Genomic DNA, 27059 nt, shown 5'->3' with positions numbered 1-27059 from the left:
TACAATAAAATACATCCTATGCAAGTTTCTCCCTCCTTCCTCAGTCTTTTTATTTTCCTGAGCCCCTTCTTGAGATCTCCCCTTTCCTGTTCGCCATCTCTCTGCCCACCCTTTCTGGTCTCTGGCCTCCAGTCTTCCCATCATTCACCACCCGAGATTTTTCTGAGTGCCATGAACACCAGTCTTGTCCCAAGTATGGAAAAAAGCCAGGGAATACCTTGCCCCTTGAAGCTGAAACACATCGAGCCAACACAAATCTGTTGGCAGGAACAGCAGGCACAAGAGTCACATTCAGAGTACAAAAACAGCTATTTATAAAGCCTCCTTCCTGATTGCTGGGTGTTCACTTTCCCTTGAACCAAAGGGGCCACTGCCCCCTCTTGGAAAAGATGATTCCATCCACAGCTCCGTGCCTGAGGATCACTGAGTGCCTGTTCTGATGAGCAGTGAGAGCTGGGGACAGCATGCAGGGTGGATTAGATGTGGTGACACACTCTCTGATGGGCCAAGGCAGCTGGGTGTGCGGGTAACACAGATGGCCTCTGCAGCACCTGTGAGGTGACAGTCATGGGCCCCTTATAGGACTTGACATCCTGGCCTTAGAGCAAACCCCACCTGCCTTTGCTTTTTTTTTTTTTTTTTTTTAACTCTTGATGTAAACTTTGGTTAACATAGTTACTAAGCTTCCAAAGGTATTTGAGATTCAAGTAATGTAAAATGTTAACAGGCAAAGTAGTGTCAATATTATTACTAATATTTATCAGTCAATTATAATTCAACTCTTATTGCATTTCACTGTTCTGCATTTCTATTATACCTGATTTGCTAAATTATTATTTACCTTAGTAATCCAATGCTAGTCTATTATCTTCAGTAGTGGTAGCAATAACACCACTAATAACCCAGCAAATCCCAAATGGGATTGAGAGCATTTGTTTTGTTTTTTAATTGAGATGAACCTGATGAAAATTTATAATTCATATACAGAAATGTCCTGTTGGCTAGCTACAGTTTTCCCAAATGTGTAGTTTTTGGCTTAGGTTCTTAAAAACTTGAATTAGTTGCCAATTCCAATAATCAGATTTTATATGAAAATATATTTCTGGATTCTCTTTCAAAAATGTCAGCTCTGACAATACTTGGGCCCACACTCCTACATGGCAGCAGTTGTGGAACACGTGAGTCCTCCCATCCTGTTCTGAATTGTGTCATCTCAAGTTGTGTCTGGGGAGCTTGGAGAAACCTTGGAAAGCAGTTGGTCCGAGTCCTTCATTTTTTTTTTTTTCAGACGGAGTCTCGCTCTGTCGCCAGGCTGGAGTGCAGTGGTACGATCTTGGCTCACTGCAACCTCCATCTCCCTGGTTCAAGCGATTCTCCTGCCTCAGCTTCCCGAGTAGCTAGGATTACAGGCATGCACCACCACGCCCAGCTAATTTTTTGCATTTTTAGTAGAGACTGGGTTTCACCATGTTGGCCAGGATGGTCTCGATCTCCTGACCTCATGATCCACCTACCTCAGCCTCCCAAAGTGCTGGGATTACAGGCGTGAGCCCCTGTGCCCGGCCCCAAGCCCTTCATTTTTAAGATGAGGAATCTGAGGCCTAGGGATGCTGAGTGACTCTCATGAAGTCAGGTGCTGGTGTGTTTGATAATGGGGTCTGGGAGGCAGCTTTGCCCGCTGGTGCAGCACGGTCTCCACTAAATCATTCTGCCCTCCCTGCATGCAACACAGAACACCATCTTGTGGGTGGCATCTGTTTCACCAGGCCTCCCAACCTAATGCTAACTGACACCCAAGGCCTAAGTAACTATGTGAGGCATGAGTCACTCCGAGAACCTGATTATCAAAGTCCAAACCACAAAGAGGAATACCTTCACTTCAAGGGCTTCTATTTCTAGAAATAACTGTAGTGTTCTCTGTGTAGACTTCTAAGCCCAAATAAATGTTTTCATGTTTTGACAACTTCAAAAGCCCGTTGCCCTTAAAACTTCCTTGATTCTCAGGAAAGGGTCCCCAGAAGCTCGGGGTGGTATAGGAAGCTGAGTACGTAGCCTCTGCTGGTAAAGTGAATGGCCAGCAGCTAGCTGGGTTTCACTGTGGACATCCTTGAAAACAGGCTATTCATAGCTGTCAGGATGATGGATTCCAGCCCTAAATTGCTGACAAACATGAAAGAACATTTTTAGTTAGTCTCATTTTTTCTCTCATCTGTCTAATGAAAAGATTCAACTAGCTAGTGTGCAATTGATGTTGTTTTCTTATAAGCCAGGGGGCAACTAAGAAAACGCAGAAATAGAGTTGAGCCATGGTGTCACTATTTGTTTTGCCATTTCTCCATGTGGCTGAGAGTCCCTGGGAGCACACAGGAGGATCTTCTGCCTCAAGAATGGGTTCATCTGGGTAGTTCAGAGCCTGACAATGAACCTAGGAGTTTCATGGAACGGGAAATCAGCCTCAGAACAGCTGGTTCAGGATTAGTCATTTCCAGCTGAAAGGTGATTATAAGAGGGGAAAAAATGGTGGGCCAAAGACAACTTAGGAAGAGAGATGCAGAAAAAGCATTCCAGCAGCCATTAAAACATTGTTAGTTTTATTTTCTTCAAAAAATATCGGCCACCTACGATAGACTCCCCACAGGAGACCCGCCCTTACCCCTGCAGCCTTTGGGGAATGCGTCGTCTTCCAGTGATTGTGTCTCCTAGCAACAAGGAAGGAGAGCTACTGAGCACTTACTATGCATTAAACACCTGCTTGGTACTTTGCATTTGCCACATAAGCCTCAAAACTTTGTGAGTAGAAAATAATGTTCCCATTTTGTAGAAGAAGTGAAGGTTCAAAGAATTTAAATAACTTGCCCAGCCAGTGAGTGGCAAAGCCAGTCATGAACCCTAGCCTCTCAGCTCTCAGATGCCATATTCTTGTACAATAGGAGATGAAACAGACAAACGCTCAGTGCCACATTCTGCAGCAATGGTCCTCCTACAAGGGCTAAGAGTAAAGTAGCTGGGGAGACATCTTCAAAAGAGAAGGAGGAACATTGCACTCAGGCTCTCTGGTGGTCAGGGAGAGTGGGGACTGCATCTCCCAGCTCAAACTGCAGGGTACCACATGTCTATAGGCTTTTCCTAAAGGCTTTGGAAACGGGTGGTGATGGTGGTGTGCTGGCGATAATAAAGCAAAAGGAAGATGAGGCAGAGAAGAATTCGCTTCCATCTGTGAATGTCCTTGTTTGTAGCAATAAGGAAGTCCTAGAGTAACCTACCAGTAAGCTTCTTCTGAGAACTGGTAGGTTCTCAGAGAAGGAGACGGTGTGTGTAAAATGTTTAGCAGAGTGCAAAACAAAGGGCCATGGGAATAGAATACATTCACTTCTAGCCAAAAATGCCTGCATTGAAAGAGGAGAAACAGAAGCATTTCCATTTTGAACATATCTAAAAGCCACGTCCCTCATGGGTCAGAGGTGCAATGTTAGGTCTTGGTGAAGCTATTAAAAGCGTATAGGCTCAGCCAGGCATGGTGGCTCACGCCTGTAATCCCAGTACTTTGGGAAGCCAAGGTGGGCAGATCACATAAGTCCAGGAGTTCAAGACCAACCTGGCCAACATGATGAAACCCCATCTCTACTAAAAATATAAAAACTAGCCGGGCATGGTGGCACATGCCTGTAATCCCAGCTACTCAGGAGGCTGAGGCATGAGAATCACTTGAACCGGGGAGGCAGAGGTTGCAGTGAGTCAAGATTGTTCCATTGCACTCCAGCCTGGGAGGTAGAATGAAACTCTGTCTCAAAAAAAGGGGGGGGGGGGCGGGGGCGGGGTCTTGCTTGTCTTATTCATCACTTATCTCCAAGCCCTATACAGCACCTGGCCCATAGTAGGGGTCCATAAATGTTCAGTGGATGGATGGATGAATGAAAAGATTAACCAAACACAAAAGTGTTGTCTTCCGGTTACAAAGATGACTGCCACAGGAGAATCAATATCATGTGCCCCTCTGTCAGGAAATGACACCTGCCATCTACATGCTGTCTAAGACAAAAACTTGGCCATCGCTGTGACCCCTCTTTTTTGTTCCGTAAGCTAAAATAACTCCTAAATTGTAGCTTGTGACTCTCCCCTGCTCTTCTCTTCTAATACTATTGTCATGACCCTTGTTGAGGCCCTTCTCAGCTATCTCCTGGATTTCTACACCACCTCCAAACTATTTTCCAAACTTCCAGTCTGTACCTCCCTTTCCAGTCCCTTCTCCACAACTGGAACAGAATGATCTTTTAAAAACCAAAATCTGATCAGGTCAATACTGTCACCACCTCGCCCTCCCATACCACTTGAGAACGGTCCATGACTCCCAATAGAATTTTTTTTTTTTTTTGAGATGGGGGTCTCACTCTATCACCCAGGCTGGAGTGCAGTGGTGCATTCTCAGCTCACTGCAGCTTCTGCCTCCCAGGTTGAAGCAATTCTCCCACCTCAGCCTCCCAAGCTGGTGGGATTACCGGTGCCTGCCACCATACCTGGCTAATTTTTGCATTTTTAATAGAGACGGGGTTTCACCATGTTGGCCAGGCTGGTCTTGAACTCCTAACCTCAGGTGATCCACCTGCCTCTGCTTCCCAAAGCACTGGGATTACAGGCATGAGCCGTCGCGCCCCACCAGATTTTAAGATAAAGCACAAACCCCTAAGTGTGGCATGCCCATCCTTCACAGTCTTGCTCCTGTCTGCCTCCAGCCTTACCTGGCCAAGCCCTACCTTGAGTTCTGTGTCCCCTCTGGCAAGACTATTCTCTCTCTTGCCTGTCCCATGGCCTAGCTTCTTTGTCTGCCTGAAATGCTCTTTCTCCACCTTCCATGTTTGCCTTCTACATCCTTCTAAGAACTGGGTGTCTCTCTCGCTACGAACCCCGGTGCCTGGTTCTTGGCTGACCACGCTGTGGTCTGCTTCCTGTCTGTCTTTCCCAGATGTCCAATGCATGGAATGCTATTTTGTTCTTTGTTGTACCTAGCACACCTTCTCCAGTCCCTGGCATGATGAATGTCTGTTGAATTGATGAATACTTCGTCTCACACCAAACCTGCAGTTTCTCAGAAGTATATTAGCAATTAACATCACTTTGGCCAATTGTGTGACCAGTCAAGATAATTAATCAAGGATTAGGGTGTGGTATGATTCTGAAAAAATCTATTAAACTAGACATATGGGGAGCATATTTTTTTTCACCAAAAGTCAAGGCACATAATGTAGTAAATATGATCACATTTTTTCTTGCCTGGAAAAATATTAATATATAATATCTGTAGCTACACATCCTTATTTGTCATTTTTGCCTCACTATGTTATCCAAATATGCCAGCTCAAGACACTGAAATAATAATAGCGAATAAGTAAGTAGCTGGCATTCTTGATGAGCCTTCTATACAGCAAGCCTATGTGAAGTCCTTTGCTGTCATCTCATTTAACTTTTCAACTACCTCTTGAAGCAGATATTTTTCTTATCTCTATTTTAGAGATGAGGAAACTGAGGCTTAAAAATGTTAAATCACTTGTCAAAGGTTACACAGCCAGCAGTGAATGAGTAGTCCGTTTGATCTTCTCAGTTATTCTGCGATGCTGACCTAACCATGACCTCTTAACCTTTATTAGCTCATCAGAAGAGCTACTACTGGGCAAAAATAGCTGTGGCTTCCGGAAACTTTTATTAAAACTCTAAATCTCCTGGCAATAACTTTCAAAAGTCATGATTCAGGCCAGCAGTGATATTTGAAAATGGAATCACAAGCAAGTCTCCTGGCTACAGAGATCCTCTTGCTGCCAAAAAGGAATGCTCAGCTTTGGTATTTATGACAATCTGTGTTTTTCCTGTTCCTTAGTCTTTTGCCATCATTGACTGTGGAAAGGCACTGACCCTCATTCTGTCCTCCCTGGAGAATCCTCTCCTTCAGGTTTAACTGGTTCTGTCCTTTTCCATGTTTTCATTTCACTGGGATCTGCAGCAATGTTTCTCAGTCCTGTCCACTGACCGTTTGCATAATGATCACTTGGACACACATAAAAATGCACAATCCTGGGCCCCGTTCCCCAACTATCTCATAGAATCTCTATAGATTGGAGTCCTGGAAGCAGCATTTTAATCATATTTCCCGGGTAATTCTTATAAATACCAATGTTTGAGAACCACAGGCACAGTCTCCAGGTCCACATGACTCACAGTATCCCCTGGACCAGCAGCACTGAAAATGAGGAATCTTGGGCCCTAACCCTAAACCACTGAATCAGAATGTGCATCTTCATAAAATCCCCAAGTGATTAGACATTCACATTACTGTGCATACAGAGAATCAGTGATCTAGAACAATGTTTCCCACAATTATTTCCCATCATCATGGCATGCACAGAAAATGAAAATCTACGTATGGCGCACTGGGAATACAAATGAGAATGTTTGCCATGGCATTGGGGCTCAGCCTGTCCCAGATCCCACCTGGCCGCTCTGCAGGCTGAGGAGATTGACATCCCAGGTATGCCTGTGCCACACACAGCACATGGGTTGAGAAGCACTGGTCTGCTTACAGTATACCCAACTCTTCTAACTTTGTTCATGAGGCATAATTCCCACAGCTTGCTTACTCTTACTCTCTTCATCATTGATTAGTTCTTTTCATGCATACTAAGAGTCAGAAAAGTTATTTCCCAACCAACTAGATCTCAGAAGTCTTCATACAATGGAAGAACACAGTCTCATCTTCAAGTTCTAGGTAGACTCTTGGGAAAATCTGCAGAAAAGAGTTGTGTCTACTATTCTGGAGAGTCATCTGCTACAACCTAAGGAAGATGAGGAAAAAATAAGAGCCCTCTTCCCTCTGAAGACTGCTCCTTTCCCCTTCATCTGCAAACCTGAGGAGAAAGGATTAGCACCATGCAAGGTGGCATCCTCTCTTCTGAGTGCCAAAAAGAATGTGATTTTGTTTAATCCTTCCTTAGCAAAATCTGTCAGCTCGTAAACTGGACAGGTGTCCCTTCTCTTAGCCAACCTCTGATAATGGGGTAACAGTTGGGGTGGAAGGAATGGAATACCTTCAGAAACATTTCCTAGTGAGACCATCTGATCCAAAGCACCAAGTGTCAGGACACACCATCTGATTTTGCAAAGCCCCCAGCTACATGAGAACCCCATTGATTGATTTCTTTTTTTTTCTCTTAAGGAAAAGGCTGAAAATTTTTAAAGCTTAAAGTAGTGAACTCTTACTATGAAGCAAATATGACAAGGCTTGCTCTTAACTGAAGGATTGCCATGGCCTAAGCAAATACATTTGAGGAAGGGGGGAGGTGATTATTACTACCAATCAACCCTTCTTTTTTTCTTGGCTGCAAATCTGTATCTAACTCTTGCCACTCTGCTTCCCCCAATCACAGCCTGGACAATGCAACACGCATTTTAGCTGGGTTAGTGTGGGGCTATCCCTCCTCTGTCCTAAGACTGCACATCCCTCAAGTCTTAGAAGAATCTTCCCTTTACACCCCAAACATACCCAAAAGAGAATTCTGCCTGAGTAATGGAAAGGACAGTGACCAGAGCACTGTATCGATATTTGCCACCTCTGGCTTGACTTCTCATAGAACTCTTTCCTTAATGCAGTTACAGAGACCTTCTTCCTGTTTGGACCAGGAAGCTCGGGGAGCAGTTGGTAGTTCACCCAGGGTTGCCGTGATGTCTAAGAAATAAGTGGATTTTCTCTAAGTTCCGAGCAAGAACAGTTGGTAAAAATTTCTATTCCTTGATCATCTAATTAACAAGTGCAGAAAATGTAAGATTGGGGAAATTGCTGAAGGCTCAGACCTCCCAATCCAAAGAACGTAGTTATTTTACATGACCATTTCAAGCATGGAATATTGAGGCATCTCTCTGCTTTGTGGTCCAGGATGAAGAACAAGCTCTGGTACTTTGAATTTGGTACCTCGGAGACTTTTGCAGCGACCTGCAAGAAACTGCATGACCACATTGAGTTGGAGGTAAGTTCCCAAGTGGGGAGAAGGCTTCCTGGATCTTGGTTCCGCTCCTGGATGGTCACACATGCAAAGGATGTATCCTCTCGGGACCTTAAGAGGTGACCCACAGTGTAGTCTGTGTTGTTTCTCCATCCTGTTCCAAAACACCTCCATACCCTCACTCAGAAGGCTCCAATGACCTGTCTAGAGAATCCCTTGGGGGCTCTGGAACTCAGAGGCCCCAAGACCCCTGAGCCACACTTCATTCCAGCCCTCAGCCCTCCTTCCATGGCCTTGCGATTGCCTCTTTTCTGAGAGGTAAAGTCTCCATTGCCGTCAGCACAGGGAGAGGGGCTGCTATTGGAGAGACAATGTCCCAAGCCTGGTAAAAGTCTGAGAACTGGTGTTACAGGGCAGCAGGGGTGGGGAGTATAGGAGCTGCAGCCAGACATCCCCCAGCTGATCTGCCTTGATTTTCACATCTGCTTCAAGGAGCTGACTCACAGTTACCCAGGGTCAGTTTTGTGGGTATGCAACCTTTGTGGTCACAAAATGTCCCTGTGCTTAGAAGGGCCCTTGGTTTCATGCTATTCTGTCACTCTCTTGCAATCCTTGATAATTTTCTAACAAAGAATCTGGCATTTTCATTTTGAACTAGGCCCCACCAGTTATGTAGCCAATCCTGTTGGTGCACTTGTGTTTCACTAACTCTTCCGGCACTTGTAGGGGCCTGCCTCAGACAGTCTGCCTGCTGGCTCCCCTCCCCTAGTTGATAAGCTGCCCACTTCCCACCCTCTCACCCCACATTGGCTGGGCTTCGCTCCGGAAGCCATTTCATTGATGGCTATGAGGATAGCTCCTTGGTCTCTGGCCACCTGAAAGTCCAAACTTCTATGCACACCTGCTCCATGGGACTTTACGCCCATTGGTTCTCTTGTCCAGAGTTCTTGCTACCGGGCCTACCTTCCCACGAGATTTAGGCCTGTAGTCTTGTTTTCACTTGAGGAAAACAAGTGGAAGAGGCAGCCAGAGAGTTCAGCCAGGGTGGGCTCCTCTTGGCCCACCAGCTTGGCCTCTAAACCTGCACTGTAATCCAGTGGGACCTGGGCCTCCCTTGGAGGAGGCGCATGTGGCCTGGAGCAGTGTAGGAAAGCCCTGCCGCTCCCTGCCGGAAGGGCCCCTGTGCTCCTCACTCACAGGGAGTTTTCACAAACAAAACACGAAGCCAGAGGTTCTGTGCGGCTGCCTTTGACTCATCTGCCTGCCTCTCCCCTTCGGTTGCTGGGTTACCAATGCCAGGGTGGGAGGCGCCGATCTGGCTAATCCCCTGAACTTTTGGCCAGCTTGGTAAGAGGGCAGAGAGGCCAGGCGCCAGGGTATGTGTCCCCAGGTGCTACACAGAGAGTCTGAGAAGACGGTCCTCCTCTCTTGATGTGTGAACGCAGTGCTGGGAGCTGAGGAAGGAGGAGAGGCCTTGGCAGGGGAACCGAGTGTGGCTAACAGGGTTATGTGTGCATTTTTTCCCCTTGGCACGGCAGTCTGGTGGGGTCTCTTTAAATATACCACAAGTGAGGGACAGCCCTGGCCTAACCACAGCCAGCTGCAGGCGCACAGCGACTGCTTGTTCTCCCTGCAGCTGGCCTTGAAATTGTGCCCAGAATACAGCAACTTAGCTCCCCTGCCTCTGGCCTGCCCTCCCGGCTCCAGGCCCCACAGTCCCCTCTGGGTTTGAAAGACAGAGGCTCTTCCTCAACTGCAGAGGGGGCCTCGTTGCTAAAGACACTGGTGGCCTCTGGAGGGGGTGGGGTTGTTCACTGGTCTGGAGGGGGGGTGTTGTTGGGAGCTTTCAGAAGTACTTCCTGTTTTCCTTATCTCTCCATAATGAGTCTTTTTAGTATTTATTCATGAGGGTTAGCTGGGGGAGTGGGGCTGAGCATGTCATGTGATGGGCAGCTTCTGACAGCCCTTAGGATTGGGGCAGGCACCATTTCTGCATCCAGAGAATAGTGGTGGATGGTCTTGTGCCTTGTGATCCAGAGGGGGACTGAGAGAGACAGACGGGGGTGAGGCATGGGGTTAACAGGTGTAAGGAGACTGCAGAGCCTTGCAGGGAGATGGGAGAGTGTCAGGGGCCTCAGGAGGAGCTGGTAAGAGCAGCTATACTAAGGGACCTTCTAAACGTGGTTGCCGCAGACAACAGGCCAGGCCTTTGAGAACCAGCACATGACCCACCAGGCCAAGGCCATCTGATAACCTCACTGAGGCATTGCTACTACATTTCACCATCTTCAGTTCCCCACCACAGCCTTTATTTCAAAGTCACACAACCAACCCTGTGAACTAAGTAGTCCAGAGATTATTATCCCCATTTTATGGAGAAGCAAGCTGAGGCACAGAGATTTAGAAGGGTAAACTGGGCCAGGTGCAGTGGCTCACACTTGTAATCCCTAGCACTTTGGGAGGCCGAGGCAGGTGGATCACCAGAGGTCAGGAGTTCGAGACCAACCTGGCCAACATAGTAAAGCACTGTTTCTACTAAAAGTACAAAAATTAGCCAGGTACGGTGGTGGGTGCCTGTAGTCCCAGCTCCTCCGGATGCTGAGACAGGAGAATCGCTTGAACCCAGGAGGCAGAGGCTGCAGTGAGCCGAGATCATGCCACTGCACTCCAGCCTGGGCAAGACAGAGCAAGACACCATCTTAAATTTAAAAAAATAATAATAATAATAGGGTAAACCGAAGGGAGAGAAAAGTCCAGTGGGACAAGAAAAAGTCACGTGCTTTGACTGCCAACCATAGCATGTGCTAATACACGATGACCACACAGTGAGGCAAGTATTGTCACATTTTAAAAATGAGGCTCAGGTGCATTCAGTTTCTCAACCAAAACTTCATTGCTGAAAACTGATAAGAGAAAAGATTCTAGGTCTTTTAGAGTGAATTTAGCTTGGAACCCAATAAATAGAGATTTACCTAACAGGTGCTAGAAGCGGTAAAGTCTTCAGCAGGAGGCACTGTTTCTTCCTCCTTAATATGCTGATTTCCTCTCAGCTCATGCAGCTGGGCAGGTGTGCTGAGAAATGCTTTGCAAAGAACAGAAGACTCAGTCCTACTTCTCATTTGAGGAAGGAATAGATTCAGGCTGCATCATAGGAGAGAGAGTCAGAGAGGAGGAAAACTGCCTTAAAGTTTGCAAAAGGTCTTCCCACACAGCGTCTCATTTATTTTGACGCACAAAACAGGCAGGGCCAATATTAATGTCCTCACTTTACGGATGAGGGAACTGAGGCTGACGGGTTCAGCGATTACAGGAAGGGCACAACTGTAAGGAACTTAGGGGAACAGACAGTGAAGTCTATTTCAGTTCTTCCTTTTTTTTTTCTTTTTCTTTTTTTTTTTTTTTTTTTTTTTTTTTGCCAGTGTGGTAAAAAGTTGGATGGTGAAACTTAAAGCTCAAATGAGAGACTGCAGGGAAGGTCTCCATTAAAAGCCATTCGCGTGGCGAAGCGTGGTGTCTCACACCTGTGATCCCAGCACGTTGAGAAGCCAAGGTGGGCGGATCACCTGAGGTCAGGAGTTTGAGGCCAGCCTGGCCAACATGGTGAAACCCTGTCTCTACTAAAACTACAAAAATTAGCCAGGTGTGGTGGTGCAGGCCTATAATACCAGCTACTTGGGAGGCTGAGGCAGGAGGATGGCTTGAGCCTCGGAGGTAGAGGTTGCAGTGAGCCGAGATTGTGCCACTGCACTCCAGCCTGGGGGACAGAGCGATACTCCGTCTCAAAAAAAAAAAAAGAAAAGAAAGCCATTCATGTGATATGCAGGTGATTTCTCTGAGGCTAGGGGCTGTTTGAGAAGGAATAAGAGACTTGGTCTCATCTCTGAAACAAAGCTTGTGGCCAACTGGGCCAACTGGACAAGAGAGAAACTGAAGGGAGTCCACAGAACACACAAAAGCTGTTCAATATGGCACTTGCTTAACTAGTGCTAAGGAAACTAGATCCAAAAAGTCCTGCAGAGCCACATGAGTCAAATCACCCCTGACCCTGTTTTTTAGGGCCTTGTGACTCAGGTAGAGGAGAAGGTGACTCTAAATCTCCTGCTCACCTGCAGACACTTGGCCAGGGCCCTGACTTGGAGTCACAAGGCCTGGCAGTGAGCCCTGGTCTGTGCTTAGGTTAAGCAACTTATTGAACTGTATATCTGAGCCTCAGTATTCTCATCTAAAAAATGGGGGGCATAGGGGTTAGTCTACCTCCTAAGGCCATTATTAGGATTAAAGTTTTCAGGGCTTTTTGTTTTTGTTTTTTTATGTAACTGGCAGTGGTGCTAAGTGCCTCACGGAATCTGCAAAGCAGCCCTAAGTGGCAGGTGTCATAATCACCTTTCCAGAGAAGGGGGACAGAGGCTGAGAGAAGGTAAGAAGCTCACCTGAGGTCCATAACCTGCGAGCGATCAGGTCAGGCTTCAAATCCAGATTTGCCAGACACCTGAGAGTTTTGGGCAGTACTGGCACTTGAGAAGCTCAGTCTAGAGCAGAGACTCTTAACCAGGTTTGGGCATATCCAATCTCCTTATCATTCACAGTCTTTATTTTAACATTTCAGATAACGTTAAAAGCAGGAATTAATTCTTTCCATTTATCAAAACGGGAGCATAAAAAAAAAATTGCAAACGTTCACCCTAGATGCTGCTTCTATGAGACCACAAAGGAAGGTCTGTGAACCTGAGTGCTGTACCTGGAAACTGGGTGCTCCATAAATCATTGTGGGCTCTAATTAAGAAGCCGGCCTGTCGGCCAGGTGTGGTGGCTCATGCCTGTAATCCCAGCACTCTGGCAGACCGAGGTGGGTAGATCACCTGAGGTCAGGAGTTCGAGACCAGCCTGGCCAACATGGTGAAACCTCATCTCTACTAAAAACACAAAATTAGCCGGGTGTGGTGGCACATGCCTGTAATCCCAGCTACTCGGGGGACTGAGGTAGGAGAATCTCTTGAACCCGGGAGGCGGAGGTTGCTGTGAACTGAGACCATGCTGTTGCATTCCGGCCCGGGTGACAAAAGCAAAACTCTGTCTCAAAAAAAAAAAAAAGAAGCCAGCATGTCACCCACACCCCACCCTCACCAGCCCTGGTCTAAGGCAGTCTCTCAGGGTGCTCCTCTCTGACATCTCTTCCCCTCCAGAGGCTCTTAATATTCATTCTAACCTGATTTCACCTGATTAAGCAGGTGGGGGGTGGGGTGAGGGGGGCACACAGTGAGTCACCTCCCCCACCCCAGGCCCAGAATAACCTTACAGAGCTTTCTGGATGGGATCATAGTTAGGTAGAGCAAACCAGACAGGCTTCAACTTGAGCACTTATTTTACATTTTGTAGAGATGTTTCATTTTACTGGCTAAAAATAAGAACTTACAAAATTCCTTGATTTTTTTTTTTTTTTTTTTTTTTTTTTTGACAGAGTCTTGCTCTGTCACCAGGCTGGAGTGCAGTAGTGTGATCTTGGCTCACTGCAACCTCCGCCTCCCAGGTTCAAGTGATTCTCCTCCCTCAGCCTACCAAGTAGCTAGGACTACAGGCGTGCACCACCACGCCCGGCTAATTTTTGCATTTTTAGTAGAGATGGGATTTCACCATGTTAACCAGGATGGTCTCAATCTCCTGACCTTGTGATCCACCTGCCTCAGTGTCCCAAAGTGCTGGGATTACAGGCATGAGCCACTGTGCCCGGTTCAATTCCTTGATATTTAATCCAATCTTTAAAACAATATTCGCAAGGGAAGGCCAGCCAGCTCCACTAATATGAACTAATATAAACTTTGATGGAGGGGAAGTAAGTCCAAATCTGGAAGCTGCTCAAAAAAAAAAAAAAAAAATCTGGTTATCCAGTATATTTTGGGCATCTCTGCACATCAATTGCTCCTTTTAGTTGAGGGTTTTTTTTAAAAATACTGAAAAGTCTTGAGAATAGTATATCAAATACTGCCAACTCCCCCTCACTCAGAATTGATATTGTCATCATTTTGTCTTATTTCCTTCAACTATTTTTCCTTTTCTTGTTGTTGTGGTTGTTGTTTAGTTTTGTTTTTTGAGATGGAGCTCACACTGTCACCCAGGCTGGAGTGCAGTGGCGTGATCTTAGCTCACTGAAACCCTTTCCTCCTGGGTTCAAGTGATCCTCCTGCCTCAGTCTCCTGAGTAGCTGGGATTATAGGTGCCCACCACCACACCCAGTTAATTTTTGTATTTTTAGTAGACACAGGGCTTTGCCATGTTTGCCAGTCTGGTCTTGAACTCCTAACCTCAGGTGACCCACCCACCTCGGCCTCCCAAAGTGCTGGGATTACAGGCATGAGCCACCGCGCCCAGCCCCTTCAACTATTTTTCAACAGAAGAAATAAAATACTACAGATAAAGCTGAAGCCCCCAGTCTCTTCATTCTCCAAACTTACCTTTTCACTCACCTTTATGTTCTTGAGATCACTCCGTGTTAGTGCTGATAGAGCAGGTTGGTCACTTTTTTTTTTTTTTTTTTTTTTTGAGGAGTTTCACTCTTGTCACCCAGGTTGAAGTGCAATGTCACAATCTCGGCTCACTGCAACCTTCGCCTTCCGGATTCAAGTGATTCTTCCGCCTCAGTGTCCCAAGTAGCTGGAATTACAGGTGCCCATCACCATGCCCAGTTAATTTTTGTATTTTTAGTAGAGACGGGGTTTCGCCAAGTTGGCCAGGTTGGTCTTGAACTTCTGACCTCAAGTGATCAGCCCACTTTGGCGTCTGAAAGTCCTGGGATTACATGCATGAGCCACTGCACCTGGCCTGGTTGGTCACTTTTAACTGCTCTATGGTGTTGCATGAAAACCCAGCCACTATCTGTGAGGAGGAGCAGAAATGGGAACTCTTAGACCCTGCTGGTGGGAACATCAGTGGTAAGCCACTTTGGAGGGCGGTTCGTCAATACACACCAAGCCGAAAATGCATTTATAGCCTATATGACCCAGCAAGTTCTTCTCGACATTGATCTAGAGAGTTTCTCACACATGAGCATGGAGGTGAAATGCAACATTTTTTTATTAAGGCAAAACGGAACCAACCCAAATGACTATGTTATTCTAACACTTTAAAAAGGCAGTGTGAGTGAACGTACTAAATGCCACTGACACTTTAAAATGGTTAAATTTTAAAATTTTTAATAAGCACACTAGTCTGCTCTGTCACCCAGGATGGAGTGCAGTGGCACGATCTCAGCTTACTGCAACCTCCGCCTCCCAGGTTCAAGTGACTCTCCTACCTCAGCCTCCTGAGTAGCTGGGATTACAGGCACACACCACAACGCCTGGCTAATGTTTGTATTTGTAGAGATGGGGTTTCACCATGTTGGCCAGGCTGATCTCCAACTCCTGACCTCAAGTGATCCAGCTGCCTCGGCCTCCCAAAGTGCTGGGATTATAGGCATGAGCCACCGCACCTGGCCAGTGCCATTATTTTTAAAAGAGAGACATTAAGGACTTCACAGGTTAAGTACCTTAACTAAGTTCACCCAAACCAGTCTGTGCAGAAGAGAACGCACAGCTCATAAGCTCCAGCTGTGGGCATTCTCTACTCTGTCTTAGCATCCACCTGCAGTGCTGCATTCTCTTAAACTAGAGGGAAAGAGGTCTTCAAGTCTTGGTCTCTCCTGATATGATCTGAACCTTCTTCTCAGCTACCAGAGATAGAGCCTTTCGCTGGAGTAAGGAAGGTGGGAACTGACTGACGGGCAGCCCGTCCATGCAGCCACAGTGGCAGAAATGGAAACATGCATGGGGAAGGGAAAGTTGAGAAGAGCATTAGAAGGGATTTTGAGTTCGTGGAAAATAAGAGGGCCAACCTGATTACATAGCAAATCCTGAAGTCAAAAGTAAGGCTAGAATGGTCCTGAGAGAGCTCCTCCTTCTAGTTTATTCCCTTCCTCAATCCGGTCCAGCAGCTCCCTCACTCCAGCACCACCTTCACTGTGAGACCATCCAAGGCAGCTCCTGCCAGTTCTGGTTGCTTCTTCTTGCCCATTCACCAGTTCTCACCACTTGGTTTCTTTCTGCTTCCTCCTAATTGGTTTCTTTCTGCTACTCCTAATATGTGTGCTAACCTCTTTTCCTGATTACAAATGTAATCCAAATTCATGGTAGAACATTTTAAAATATAGAGGAGCAAAAAAGAAAATAACCCCCAATCCCACCAACCAGGAATTAGCACTGTTACAACACTGGCCTCGTTTCAGTCTTAACATCAACCCTTGTTTCTTTAACATCAGGCCTCTTGAGGACCTCTATGATTCTTTGGCTTATTACATCTTTATTCATTTTTAAATGCAGCTCCATCATCCCCATCTCTGTCTCTTTCAATCACGCGCCGACTACAAGTTTCCTTCACCGATGCTAAGAATCGTTCAGCTTACCAAGGAAAAACTGTTTCCGCCAACTTTCCCTTACAGAATTCCATTGTTTGCTTGCAGTTTCTGGCACATAAAACTTTTTCTCTTTCTTAAATGACCCTCTTTTTTTATTTCTTACTAATGCGCACCCTGCAGTTCACTTCAAACCTCTATTCATTCATATGCTTTTATTTTCCTGTTCTTTTCCATTTCTTTTGTTCTTTGTGAATTGCTTTGATTTTCTTTTGTCTTCAGACTCCTGGCTCTATCTACTTTGTGTCTTCCGTGGACTTGGGAATAACTTTTAAAGATTACGTTTTATGCCTACATTTTCCCAAAGTAATTGTTGGGGGATATGCAGCATGTTTAATAGATGGGGCCCAAGAAAGTCTCAGGAGACCGAAGTTGGGAGTCATGTGATTCAGCATGCTGGGTCAGAATGTGCTCCCACAATACATTTTTTTCAGGAAGATTGTCTCAGCCAACCTCTGTCCCAGCCCCAGGAAGCATAAGTCTTCTACCACCAAGGTCCCTTACTAAAAGAATTAACTTTCCCCAAGCAATGTCTACCAAACAAATGCATCTTTTAAGTAATAATAAACTCTGAGGCCCCGTCAGTGGGAAATGACCTAGGCTTTTTAGAATATTCAGAGGAATTCATGATCTTCATCACCACACCCGGGAGATTTGGGAGCCTCAGAGAAGAGAAACATTACAATCCTTTTCTTCCTCTACAATCACAGGTTATTAAACAGAATATTATATACAAATATGTCTTGTTGGCTATAGTGGATATGTCTGTTTTTCTAACTTATCCTGTGAGGTCCTAAACTGACTAATCTTAGTCTTCACTAGAAGAGGAATTAAGAAGGTAGAAGAATTGAATCTTTAAAGAAGGTCATAGAATCTACAAGGGATTGGATAAATACCACTGTGCACACACACATGTTACATCTCAAGCCCTTTAGGATAAACAAATGAATAACCATCGCAGCAACTTACTGAGTACTTACCATGTGGCAAGCTCTGTCTTATTTCATCTTTATAACAGCTCTGCATGGTTGTGTATTATTCCCATTATTTACCCAAGGAAACTGCATCTCACAAAATAAGTAAGTATTCCCAAGATCAGATGAGTTTCAAGCCTCAATCTGTGATCCCCAGCCCATATGCCCTTCACAATGCCCCAGGACCTGCAGTAGGAGATGACCTCTGCATTACCCTCCTGCTTTTAGAAAAGTCATGGGTCCATTTTGTTGATAAAGGGGCTCCCATTCAGGACTTGGCATATCTATCAGGCAGTCAGCTTTCTGAAGCAAGGACTTTATCTTATTCATTCTATACCCCTGGACTTAGCACAATGCCTAAAATGAACTAATTCCTCAATAGTTATTTGTTGATTGTAAAATTGAACCAAGTATAGGAAATTCCACAATTGGTGTGAACATTAGAAATGATCACTTGACCAGCCTCAAGTCACGCCTTTTTCTTGGAAGCTACCAGGAAAAGGGGCCCACCTTGCTGCATTTGTAACACAAAGGGGAAGATGGCGGGCACTCAGGCCTTCTCCTAACTGCACGGTGAGTGAGAAGGCCTCCCATGCCCATCTCTAGGAAGCTATTGGTGGTATCTTTGATAGTAGCAGAGGGTCCGGGACAAGTGTGAACCAGGACAGGAAATGCCAACATTCTCCCACCTCTTTCCCACCCAACAGAGTTAAGACAGTGAGTGGGCAGAGCCCATGTGGCAGTGAGGGTGCCGGGTGGCTGTAGGGTGGAAATCACCCTGCAGGGCAGAAAGGATCTCCATTCTGAGCCCTCTCTTGTGGCTCCCTCAAAAAGCCCCATCCACTCCAGGTTGGCCTTAGCTTCCCAGACAGACAGCAAAGCCTATTAATCTACATCCAGAGCAAGAATCCCTTAACACACCAGTTAAAAAAAAAAAAAAAAAACCACTTGGGGAGGGTGGAGCAGCGGATAGGAAACAGCTTTGCCTTCTGTCCAGCTCTGAAGCAACCCACCACTGTGAACTCTGAGAAACAGCAGTTTTGTTTTGGAAACTGGCACCCAGTGCCGGCTCACTCCTGGAAATGGATTTGGGCACCCCCACCCCCAGCTGCAATATTCTACTTCCAGTCTGCCTGCCAACACCCCCTTCCAGCTGCCCCTCTCAAAGGCACCATTGTGCCCGCCTGGCACGGCAACAGAGGAGGGCTAAAGAGGAAGAAAACATTTTCTGCCCATGGGATGTTCTTAAGCAGGTTGTGTGTACATGGCTTCAATGCCACATTCCTTGAGCCCACACAAACCCGCCAGAACTCCATCATCCCTGTCACAGATGCAGCCACTTTCCAGTCTAACTGGCCCACCTCGGCTCGCTGTCAGAGAACTCCCAGCACACAGCAGGGCGGACAAGGCTGGGTGGAAGTGGGGGTCAGGATGGCACTCTTTCAGCACGGCGCACACTAGTCTGCCAAAACAAAGCTGAACGTGGATATGGAATTTTGGAACTGGAAGGGGATTTAGTTCCACTTACCACTCCACAAAAGACCCATCCTAGCACATTCTGATAAGTGGGCACCCAGCCTCCTCCTGAATACTCCAAAGATAGGAAGCTCACTAATTTTCAAGAAGCCTGCTGCGCTACTGGACAGCTCTGATTTTCAGAAAGTTCTTCCTGATGTTGAACAAGGATTGTGTGTCCCATTCCTTATCATCTTCTTCCCTAGACAGCACTTAGCACAATACTTGGAGCAAAATAGGCGCACAATAAGTGTTTACGGAGTACATGACTGAATTCACCATCCACTGGGCCCATTTTCACCCTCCAGGGGCACACACAGCATCCTCTGCACTCCTCCACGTGACTGCCTTTCATAGGGCTGGAGATGTATCTTCATGGTGTCTCCTCTTCATCTTCACTGAGCTAAACAGCCTCAGTTCCTTAGATGACTTGATTTACGGACCCATAAATATCCTGGACCACTCTTCTCTTGATATACTCCATTTTTTTCAGGGTCCGCCTTAAAATGAAAAATCAAATTCCTGTTCTATGATACTCTAAATGTGATCTCATAGGTAACAAAGCACAAGAGTAAGAGGCATCGGGTGCGTGCACTCTGTAAGTTGGGCTGACTGCTTGATCTCATCACTTGCATCTCATGCAGGAAACCTGCAGGTTCATGAGGACTATCATGAGCCTTGACAAATTTAGAAAGACATTCCTTCCTTAGTGTCACTGAGTCAATGTTTCCTCATCTGTAAAAATGGGAATACAAGGCCAGGCGCAGTGGCTCACGCCTATAATTCCAGCACTGTGGGAGGGTGAGGCAGGCAGATCGCCTGAGGTCGGGAGTTCAAGACCAGCCTGGCCAAAATGGTGAAACCCCATCCCTACTAAGAATACAAAAATTAGCCAGATGTGGTGGTGTACACCTGTAATCACAGCTACTCAGGAGGCTGAGGCAGGAGAATCACTTGAACCCAGGAGGTGGAGGTTGTGGTGAGGTGAGATCATGCTACTGTACTCCAGCCTATGCTACAGAGCAAGACTCTGTCTCAAAAAAAAAAGGAGGAATACAAATACTGACATTGTAGGGTTGTGAAGATTAGACATAAAATATATAAAGTGCTGGTTCATAATAGTTACTTAATAAATGATATATATTAATAATATATAACATATGTGTGGATTAATATCATTATCTAACTGCCCACAATAGACATCAGCTCCTAAAATGATATAAACCAGCACCTCTGAATGCAGAAGAAGCCACTGTTCTGTTAGAGTTGCTACAGACCAGGCCAGTTTGTGTATGTGGATAATACTGGATTGTCTTAAAAGCCGGGTGAGGTGGCTCACGCCTATAATCCCAGCACTTTGAGAGGCTGAGGCGGGTGGATCACAAGGTCAAGAGATTGAGATCATCCTGGCGAACATGATGAAACTCTGTCTCTACTTAAAAAAAATACAAAAATTAGCTGGGCATGGTGGCATGTGCCTGTAGTCCCAGCTACTCGGGAGGCTGAGGCAGGAGAATACCTTGAACCCAGGAGGCAGAGGTTGCACTGAGCTGAGATTGCGCCATTGCACTCCAGCCTGGGTGACAAGAGCAAAACTCTGTCTTAAAAAAAAAAAAATACTGGACCGTCTTTCCAATAATGTTGTCACCACTCATCAGCGCCACTCAATACATCACCTTTTCTTCCCTTCTGAGCCACATAAGATTATTGACAATAAAAACATTCTCTCTAGTTTTTCTCTAGGGAAAACAGATATTGTTGTTTGCCCTGTTTTTCTTTCACTCCCAGTACATTTCTCTAGTATGGCCATAGGCCCTGCAGACATGCAGATAACTACTTCCTTTTCCTCCCCGTTGCCTCCAGCCAGTGGTGTGCTAGAGCAAGCTTGCTTGCTGGTGTATCTCTTCCCAACTTGCCTTTCGGTGATGTCATCATGGTCACTTGAACTTGGCCATAGTAGGAATATTTACACCACCATGGAACACAATAACAAAGGCTTTTTTTTCCTCCAGGGGAGTCTGCTGTTAAGCATTTAGCAGCACACCATTGCCTCTAGTATTGACCCACTGGAAGTACCTTGAGGACAGGGACTGTGTCCCATTTCTGCTCCATCCCTAGAGTCTAGCACAGAATAAGTAGGTTCTTATCATTCTTGATGGATCAGTGAGTACTCCTTTCTTCTGCCTGTTAATGTCTCTCTCATATAAAACATGCCTCATGTGCCCTACTCTTGTTGCCTATTCAAGTGTTCAGGTATGGATTTCCTTCAGCTATGATCAGAGGACTACTTGATGGAGACTTGGATTAACCCTCCATGTCTCTCCCTATCCTGGAAATTTGGTCCACTTTTTTTGTTCACTATATTCATCCTGAGAGGTTGGGGGAACTCATCTGGAAGCAAAGAAACTGTATCACGTTTCTTCAAAGAACACCTGGGTTTCCATTTTAGGATTTTTGCACACATTATTTCTTTCAACTCACAAATGGTTACATTGGACACCTGATATGGGTAAGACATGCCAGGTACTATGAAGAACACAGAGCTGTCAGATATGGTCCCCACCTTCCATGAGTTTGAAGTCTTTTGGGGACGGAATAATATGCAAAATGCATGGCAGAATATACATCCATATAAGAGGAGAAAACAAGGCAGTGAAAATTCAGAGAAAAAGAAGATTCATTTCTAGCAAGAGCATTGGGGAGAACCTCATAGGGAGAAGGCTTTTGAGCTGCAAAGGTTTTTTAACAGGCATAAAAGAGCTGATGGACAATTTAGGCAGTGTGTACAGCAGAAAAAAAGGTAAGTAGTCCCCAACTTTGTGGCCTCTATGCAGAATTCAGGCTACTACAACTGACATTTACTAAGAGTCAGCTAACCCTCTCCCTCAGCTACTCTCCTGTGTCCAAACCAAAGGAGACCCTATGGCATCCAGCCTTCCTCATAGTCTGACTTACATTCCAACCTGCCAAGCTAATTCACAGAGAGAGCCTGCTCCCCTCCTGTGGTAGCAGAAATGCTCTCGCTGTAAATGAGCACCATTGCCTTGTTCTTACCTAGGTCCCACAGGACCCCCGGGGGCTGCACAGGCGCACAGGGTGGCTTATTGGTGCTTTCTCTTTCCCTATTGCCTGCCAGTGTCCTGTTCCCTTAAAAAAGAGGCACTGTGTGGGGTGGTGGGGGATTTCACTCAGGTCTAGGTCAGCTACCCTCTGCCTTTTAGTGTATCTAGGGCTCTGATATGGAGCCCAGGCATCAAGGGAGGCCACCATCACCTCCTGCCCATGCCCCTCTCAGCCCACCAGAACCCCTATTCAAGTGTGTCAGAATACTGCCCACCTCTTCCTCAGCCCTCTCTCTTCCTTCTGACTATAACTGAAGTACTATTTTCCCTGGACGTGGCCCAGCATTTACTACTTCCATCTTCAAAAGAATTACCCCCTGGCCAACTCTCTCACTCACTGAGAAAGGAAGGACTCTGGTATCATCCCCAGATCAATGTCCCAGCACTCTGTTCAGCATCTTCTCTTCCACTCCATCTACTTCCCATCCTAGGCATCCCAACTTCCTCTTCTCATTCATTCATCCAACAAGATGTATTGAGTATCTTCTCTGCCTCAAACATCCACAAAAAAACCTTTTCCTCAATCACCTTATCCTTTTAGATCCCATCTTCCCTCTCCAGCCCGTGTGCCACCAAACCACACAGACTCTGACTCTGTTCCCTCACTACCACCACCTGACTCATCCCAGAGTCCCTGGTTAAGCCCTTATCTCTCCCAGGAGAGAGCTGTGTCATCTGGGAAGGTCAACTTACAACTTTAGGCCTCACTGTTCTCATTTTGGTAATTAGGAATGGTCTCTAATGTCCCATTTTGCTTTCCCATTCTAAGACTCCATGCTTCAGCCCTCATCCAATAGCCAAAATTCCTCTTTATAAAGTCACTCATGGCTTCTTGGTTGTCAGTCCAAGCAATCACAGGTCTAATTCTGGATCAGCTCACTCTAATTAGCTAAGTAACACTGGGCCATTCCCTAAACGTCTTTAGCCTCAGTTTTCTCATATATAAAGTGAAGTATTTGGACTGGGTGACTTTTCAAGCCCTTCAGGTCTTTGATTCCATGAGAGTACAGATGCAGAGGAGAAAAAGAGAGGCTAGGTGCGGTGGCTCACACCTGTAATCCCAACACTTTGGGAGGCCAAGGCGGGTGGATCACCCGTGGTCAGGAGTTCGAAACCAGCCTGACCAACAGGATGAAACCCTGTCTCTACTAAAAATACAAAAAAATTATCTGGGTGTGGTGATGGGTGCCTCTAGTCCTAGCCACTTGGGAGGCTGAGGCAGAAGAATCACTTGAACTTGGGAGGTGGAGGTTACAGTGAGCCGAGATCGTACCACTGCACTCTAGCCTGGACAACAGAGTGAGACTCAGTCTTAAAAAAAAAAAAAAAGGAAAAGAAAAGAAAAAGAGAGAAAGATCCTTTTAAAAGACTATACAGGAAATAATTTATGGAGAAAATAGCATCTGTAGAGATTTGGATGAAAAGTACAGGGAGGGTGCTAGGGTATCCTCAAGGGTATCCTACCATTAGGGGACTACAGTAATCGGTCTAGACAAGAACTGTATAATAGAAGGTGCAGGCTGACAACACCTGAATCCACTGATCAGTTTAAAAATCACAAAAAAGAGACAACCAAATTATGTGCTTGCTAATGAGATGCAATAGGAAATATACAGCCGCACTAATGAAGTAATCTTGCCAAAAAGCTAACCCTAAATCTAGTCAAGCCTCTAGATCTAAAAATACCAATTTAGTGAAAATACAAGGGATAGACTATGTTTCAAAGATACCCCAGAGATGCAGTTGGCAAAATCCAGAATCTGCACAGCACTACAGCCTTACTACTCAAAGTGTGGTCCACTGACCTGCAGCGTCAGCATCACCAAGGAGGGGGTCAGAAATGCAGTCTCGGGCCTCACCCAGACCTCCCGAATCAGAATCTGCATTTTAATAAGACCCTGGAGTGATCTGCATGCACATTAAAGTTTGAGAAGCACTACTCTAAGTACAAATGACCCATTTCTTCAATAAACAAAAGACAAGGATAAAAAAGAACAGGAGTCTATAGATCCAAAGAGACCTCACAGATATATATCAACAAATGCAATGTGAAGACTTTTCAGGCAAGCTAACAATTTTTTTAAAAAATGATACTATCAAGGAAATTTGAACAACTACTGGATCCTTTTTAAAGAATTTTTTAAAGAGTAACAATAGTATTGTAATTTTCTTTAAGTTATTAAAGACACATAGTCAAGTATTTATGGATAAAATGATAGAATCTCAAGAATTTGCTAAAAACTAGTTTGATCTGGAGGTGATAAAGTGAACTGGGGTAGAGTTAAAACAAGATTAGCTGCCAGTTGCTAGAGGTGCTAATTACCCAAACTGGGTTTTGGGGTACACAGGGGTTTATTATTCTCTATACTTTCCCTGTATGTTTGAAAATAACCATAATTTGTTGTTGTTGTTGTTGTTGTTGTTTTTATATGGAGTCTCGCTCTGTCCCCTAGGCTGGAGTGCGGTGATGCCATCTCAGCTCACTGCAACCTCCACCTCCTGGGTTCAAGCGATTCTCCTGCCTCAGCCTCCAGACTAGCTGAGATTACAGACGCCCCCCATCACACCCGGCTAATTTTTTGTATCTTTAGTAGAGACGGGGGTTTCGCCATGTTGGCCAGACTGGTCTTGAACTCCTGACCTCAGGTAATCCAACCACCTCCCAAAGTGCTGCGATTACAGGCGTGAGCCACAGTGCCCGGCTTTTTTTTTTTTTTTTTTTTTTTTTTGAAAGACCAAGAAGGAGTCGTGGAAGATGGGAGGGACAATAACTCAGTGGCAGGGCATCCAAGAAAGAGAAAATTTCCAGCAGGAAGGGGACATATGCCTCCGGAGCTACCGAGTCCTGGCTTCCACCTCCGATCTGGCCTGGCGGAGGTCATTCCTGAGAGCAGACAAAGCCGAGTGGCAGGCCTATAAACAGAACCATCTGCCTCCAAACCAAATCTGTGGCACGGTGAATCGAGGTTAGAAGAAGGGGGAATTTCCTAGTTGCTAAAACTGAAACAGGTCATCAAATAAATTGTGGAATCTCCTTCCCTGAGGCCCTTCCGAAATAGGATCGACGGGGCTGGAGTGGAGGGGCCCCCACCCGCCGCCCTTTTGAGGTCGCGGCGCAGGACAGCAGGAGTGCGCGGAAACGCCGGCACCGGTTGGGAAGCTTCGGTGCTCCAGGTCCCTGTCGGTGAGGGCGGAGAAGTCGGCTGCCTCTGCCTAGAATTCTGTGACTGTAGGGATCGAGACGTCAAGGGCTGGGAGGCGGAGAGGAATACGGGTTCCCCGTGAGTTTCATTTGCACATAAATGCGCTCTGCCTCCTCACCCAGTCTCTGTTACCTGTGCACTGGCCTTCCACCAAACCAACCAATCACCCGTGGCTCAGGAAGAAACCAGAACTGGGGGGATTGTCCTCCCAAGGGGGACACAGTCGAACGTGACCGGCAGCCGCTGGTCTCCCGGGCCTGGGTTCAGACGGACTCCGGCCCTGCTTCCAAGCCCGACGTCGGGCACCTGGCCGCCAGCGCACCAGGGAGCACGATTTCAAGCGTGCGCACGTTCTCTGCTCTGGCCAGGAGCTGTTTCAGCGCCATTCCGGGCTATAAATCCGCGGTTCCGCCCAGCGCAGCCTGGGCTCGGAGGGCAGCCTGCTAGCCAGGTCCTGGGTTAGGGATGGCCCACGGTGCGCGAGGACCGCCACCCTACTTCGCGCCACGCCGGGGCCGCTCGGGCCGGAGCAGGGGGAGGGGGCCCGATGACGTCATGGAACAGTTGGAGGATTTAGCTCCGGAACCCGCCGGGGAGCTGTCCCCGGGGCCGGCGTTCCATTTAGGCCGACAGCGTCCCTTGCTCGGCTCCACTTTCCCAGACAGCACGGCTAGCTTCCACTTCCAGAGCGGGCCTGGGGTTCTGAAGGAAATCAGGGCACGATCGCGAGGCCAGGAACTCTGGAGAATGGGCACGCAGGCGTGCGCTTGCCAAAGCTCTTACCAGCCTGGGTCGGGCCAAGAGACCATCAAGATCCTTCCAGCAAAGCCTCAGGTGTGGGGAGTGAATTCAGGAAGATAAATTCCTCTTGGCACAGAGGTTGGGGAACCTGTAATAATAATGCAGACAGTTACAGAGTGCGACTGCTTTCCAGACACCATTCAGCCTCTTAAAGCAGATGTTATTCCCCCATCCTCCATTTTACAGATGACGAGTTAAACCTCAGAGGGGTAAGGAAACAACCTGGAATCACACCGCTGGCAAGTGACAGAGCCAAGATTTAAACCCATGTCTCTCTGCCTCCAAGCCCAGGCAAGCACATTCTTTCCAAGACACTATATTGGCTTTCACTTTCCAAGTAGGTGCATTCCAAGAGGAGAGGACATCAGCGTCCGGCAGACCCCAGGCTTCTCCCACCTCCTCTACTTGCCCTATCTACATGGGACCCACTGCGGTAATAGGGAAGGGGACAACCTAGAAAGCAGGGTGAGGATTGTCTGCTCTTCCAGGAAGCGGTAAACGTTTACCAAGGTAATAGCAAACACACTTAGCTGGCTATGGATAGAGATGAAGGGACAGAGTGCACTTAAAACTGTAGTACAGGCCGGGCGCGGTGGCTCAAGCCTGTAATCCCAGCACTTTGGGAGGCCGAGACGGGCGGATCACGAGGTCAGGAGATCGAGACCATCCTGGGTAACACAGTGAAACCCCGTCTCTACTAAAAATACAAAAACTTAGCCGGGCGAGGTGGCAGGCGCCTGTAGTCCCAGCTACTCGGGAGGCTGAGGCAGGAGAATGGCGTGAACCCGGGAGGCGGAGCTTGCAGTGAGCTGAGATCCGGCCATTGCACTCCAGCCTGGGTGACAGAGCGAGACTCTGTCTCAAAAAAAAAAAAAAAAAAAAACTGTAGTACAGAAGAAAGGTGACTTTGTGGAATACTGTTTGTCAAGGACGGTACTGGTGATGTACTTTTTTGAAAAACGAACCTGGTGTGGAGGCAAGATATAATAATATTAATATCCAACATTGATGTGCCA

The 27059-nt window shown here is 46.5% G+C and overlaps 1 protein-coding gene across 18 annotated transcripts in view; it reads left to right on the top strand.

The window, feature by feature from the left end:
- DGKG (diacylglycerol kinase gamma) overlaps positions 1-27059 on the top strand; it is a 214029-nt gene that overhangs the window by 141066 nt on the left and 45904 nt on the right. For 13 of the 18 annotated variants that reach the window (XR_012430965.1, XR_010585063.2, XM_005546608.5 and 10 more), the window contains one exon: positions 7919-8009. Coding sequence is in view for 16 of the 18 variants with exons in the window: in XM_005546608.5 (XP_005546665.2) it covers positions 7919-8009 (91 nt within the window). In the remaining 2 variants the exon portion in view is untranslated. Of the gene's footprint in view, positions 1-7918; positions 8010-12308; positions 12433-26229; positions 26355-27059 lie in introns of those variants that run through there. The other 5 variants (XM_074031633.1, XM_074031632.1, XM_005546610.5 and 2 more) reach the window with 4 other exon arrangements.

The sequence above is a fragment of the Macaca fascicularis genome, chromosome 2, assembly GCF_037993035.2.
Source record: "Macaca fascicularis isolate 582-1 chromosome 2, T2T-MFA8v1.1".
Taxonomy (NCBI): domain Eukaryota; kingdom Metazoa; phylum Chordata; class Mammalia; order Primates; family Cercopithecidae; genus Macaca; species Macaca fascicularis.
Note: the sequence above shows the minus strand (reverse complement) of the source record. Positions and strands in the feature narration are given on the sequence as shown.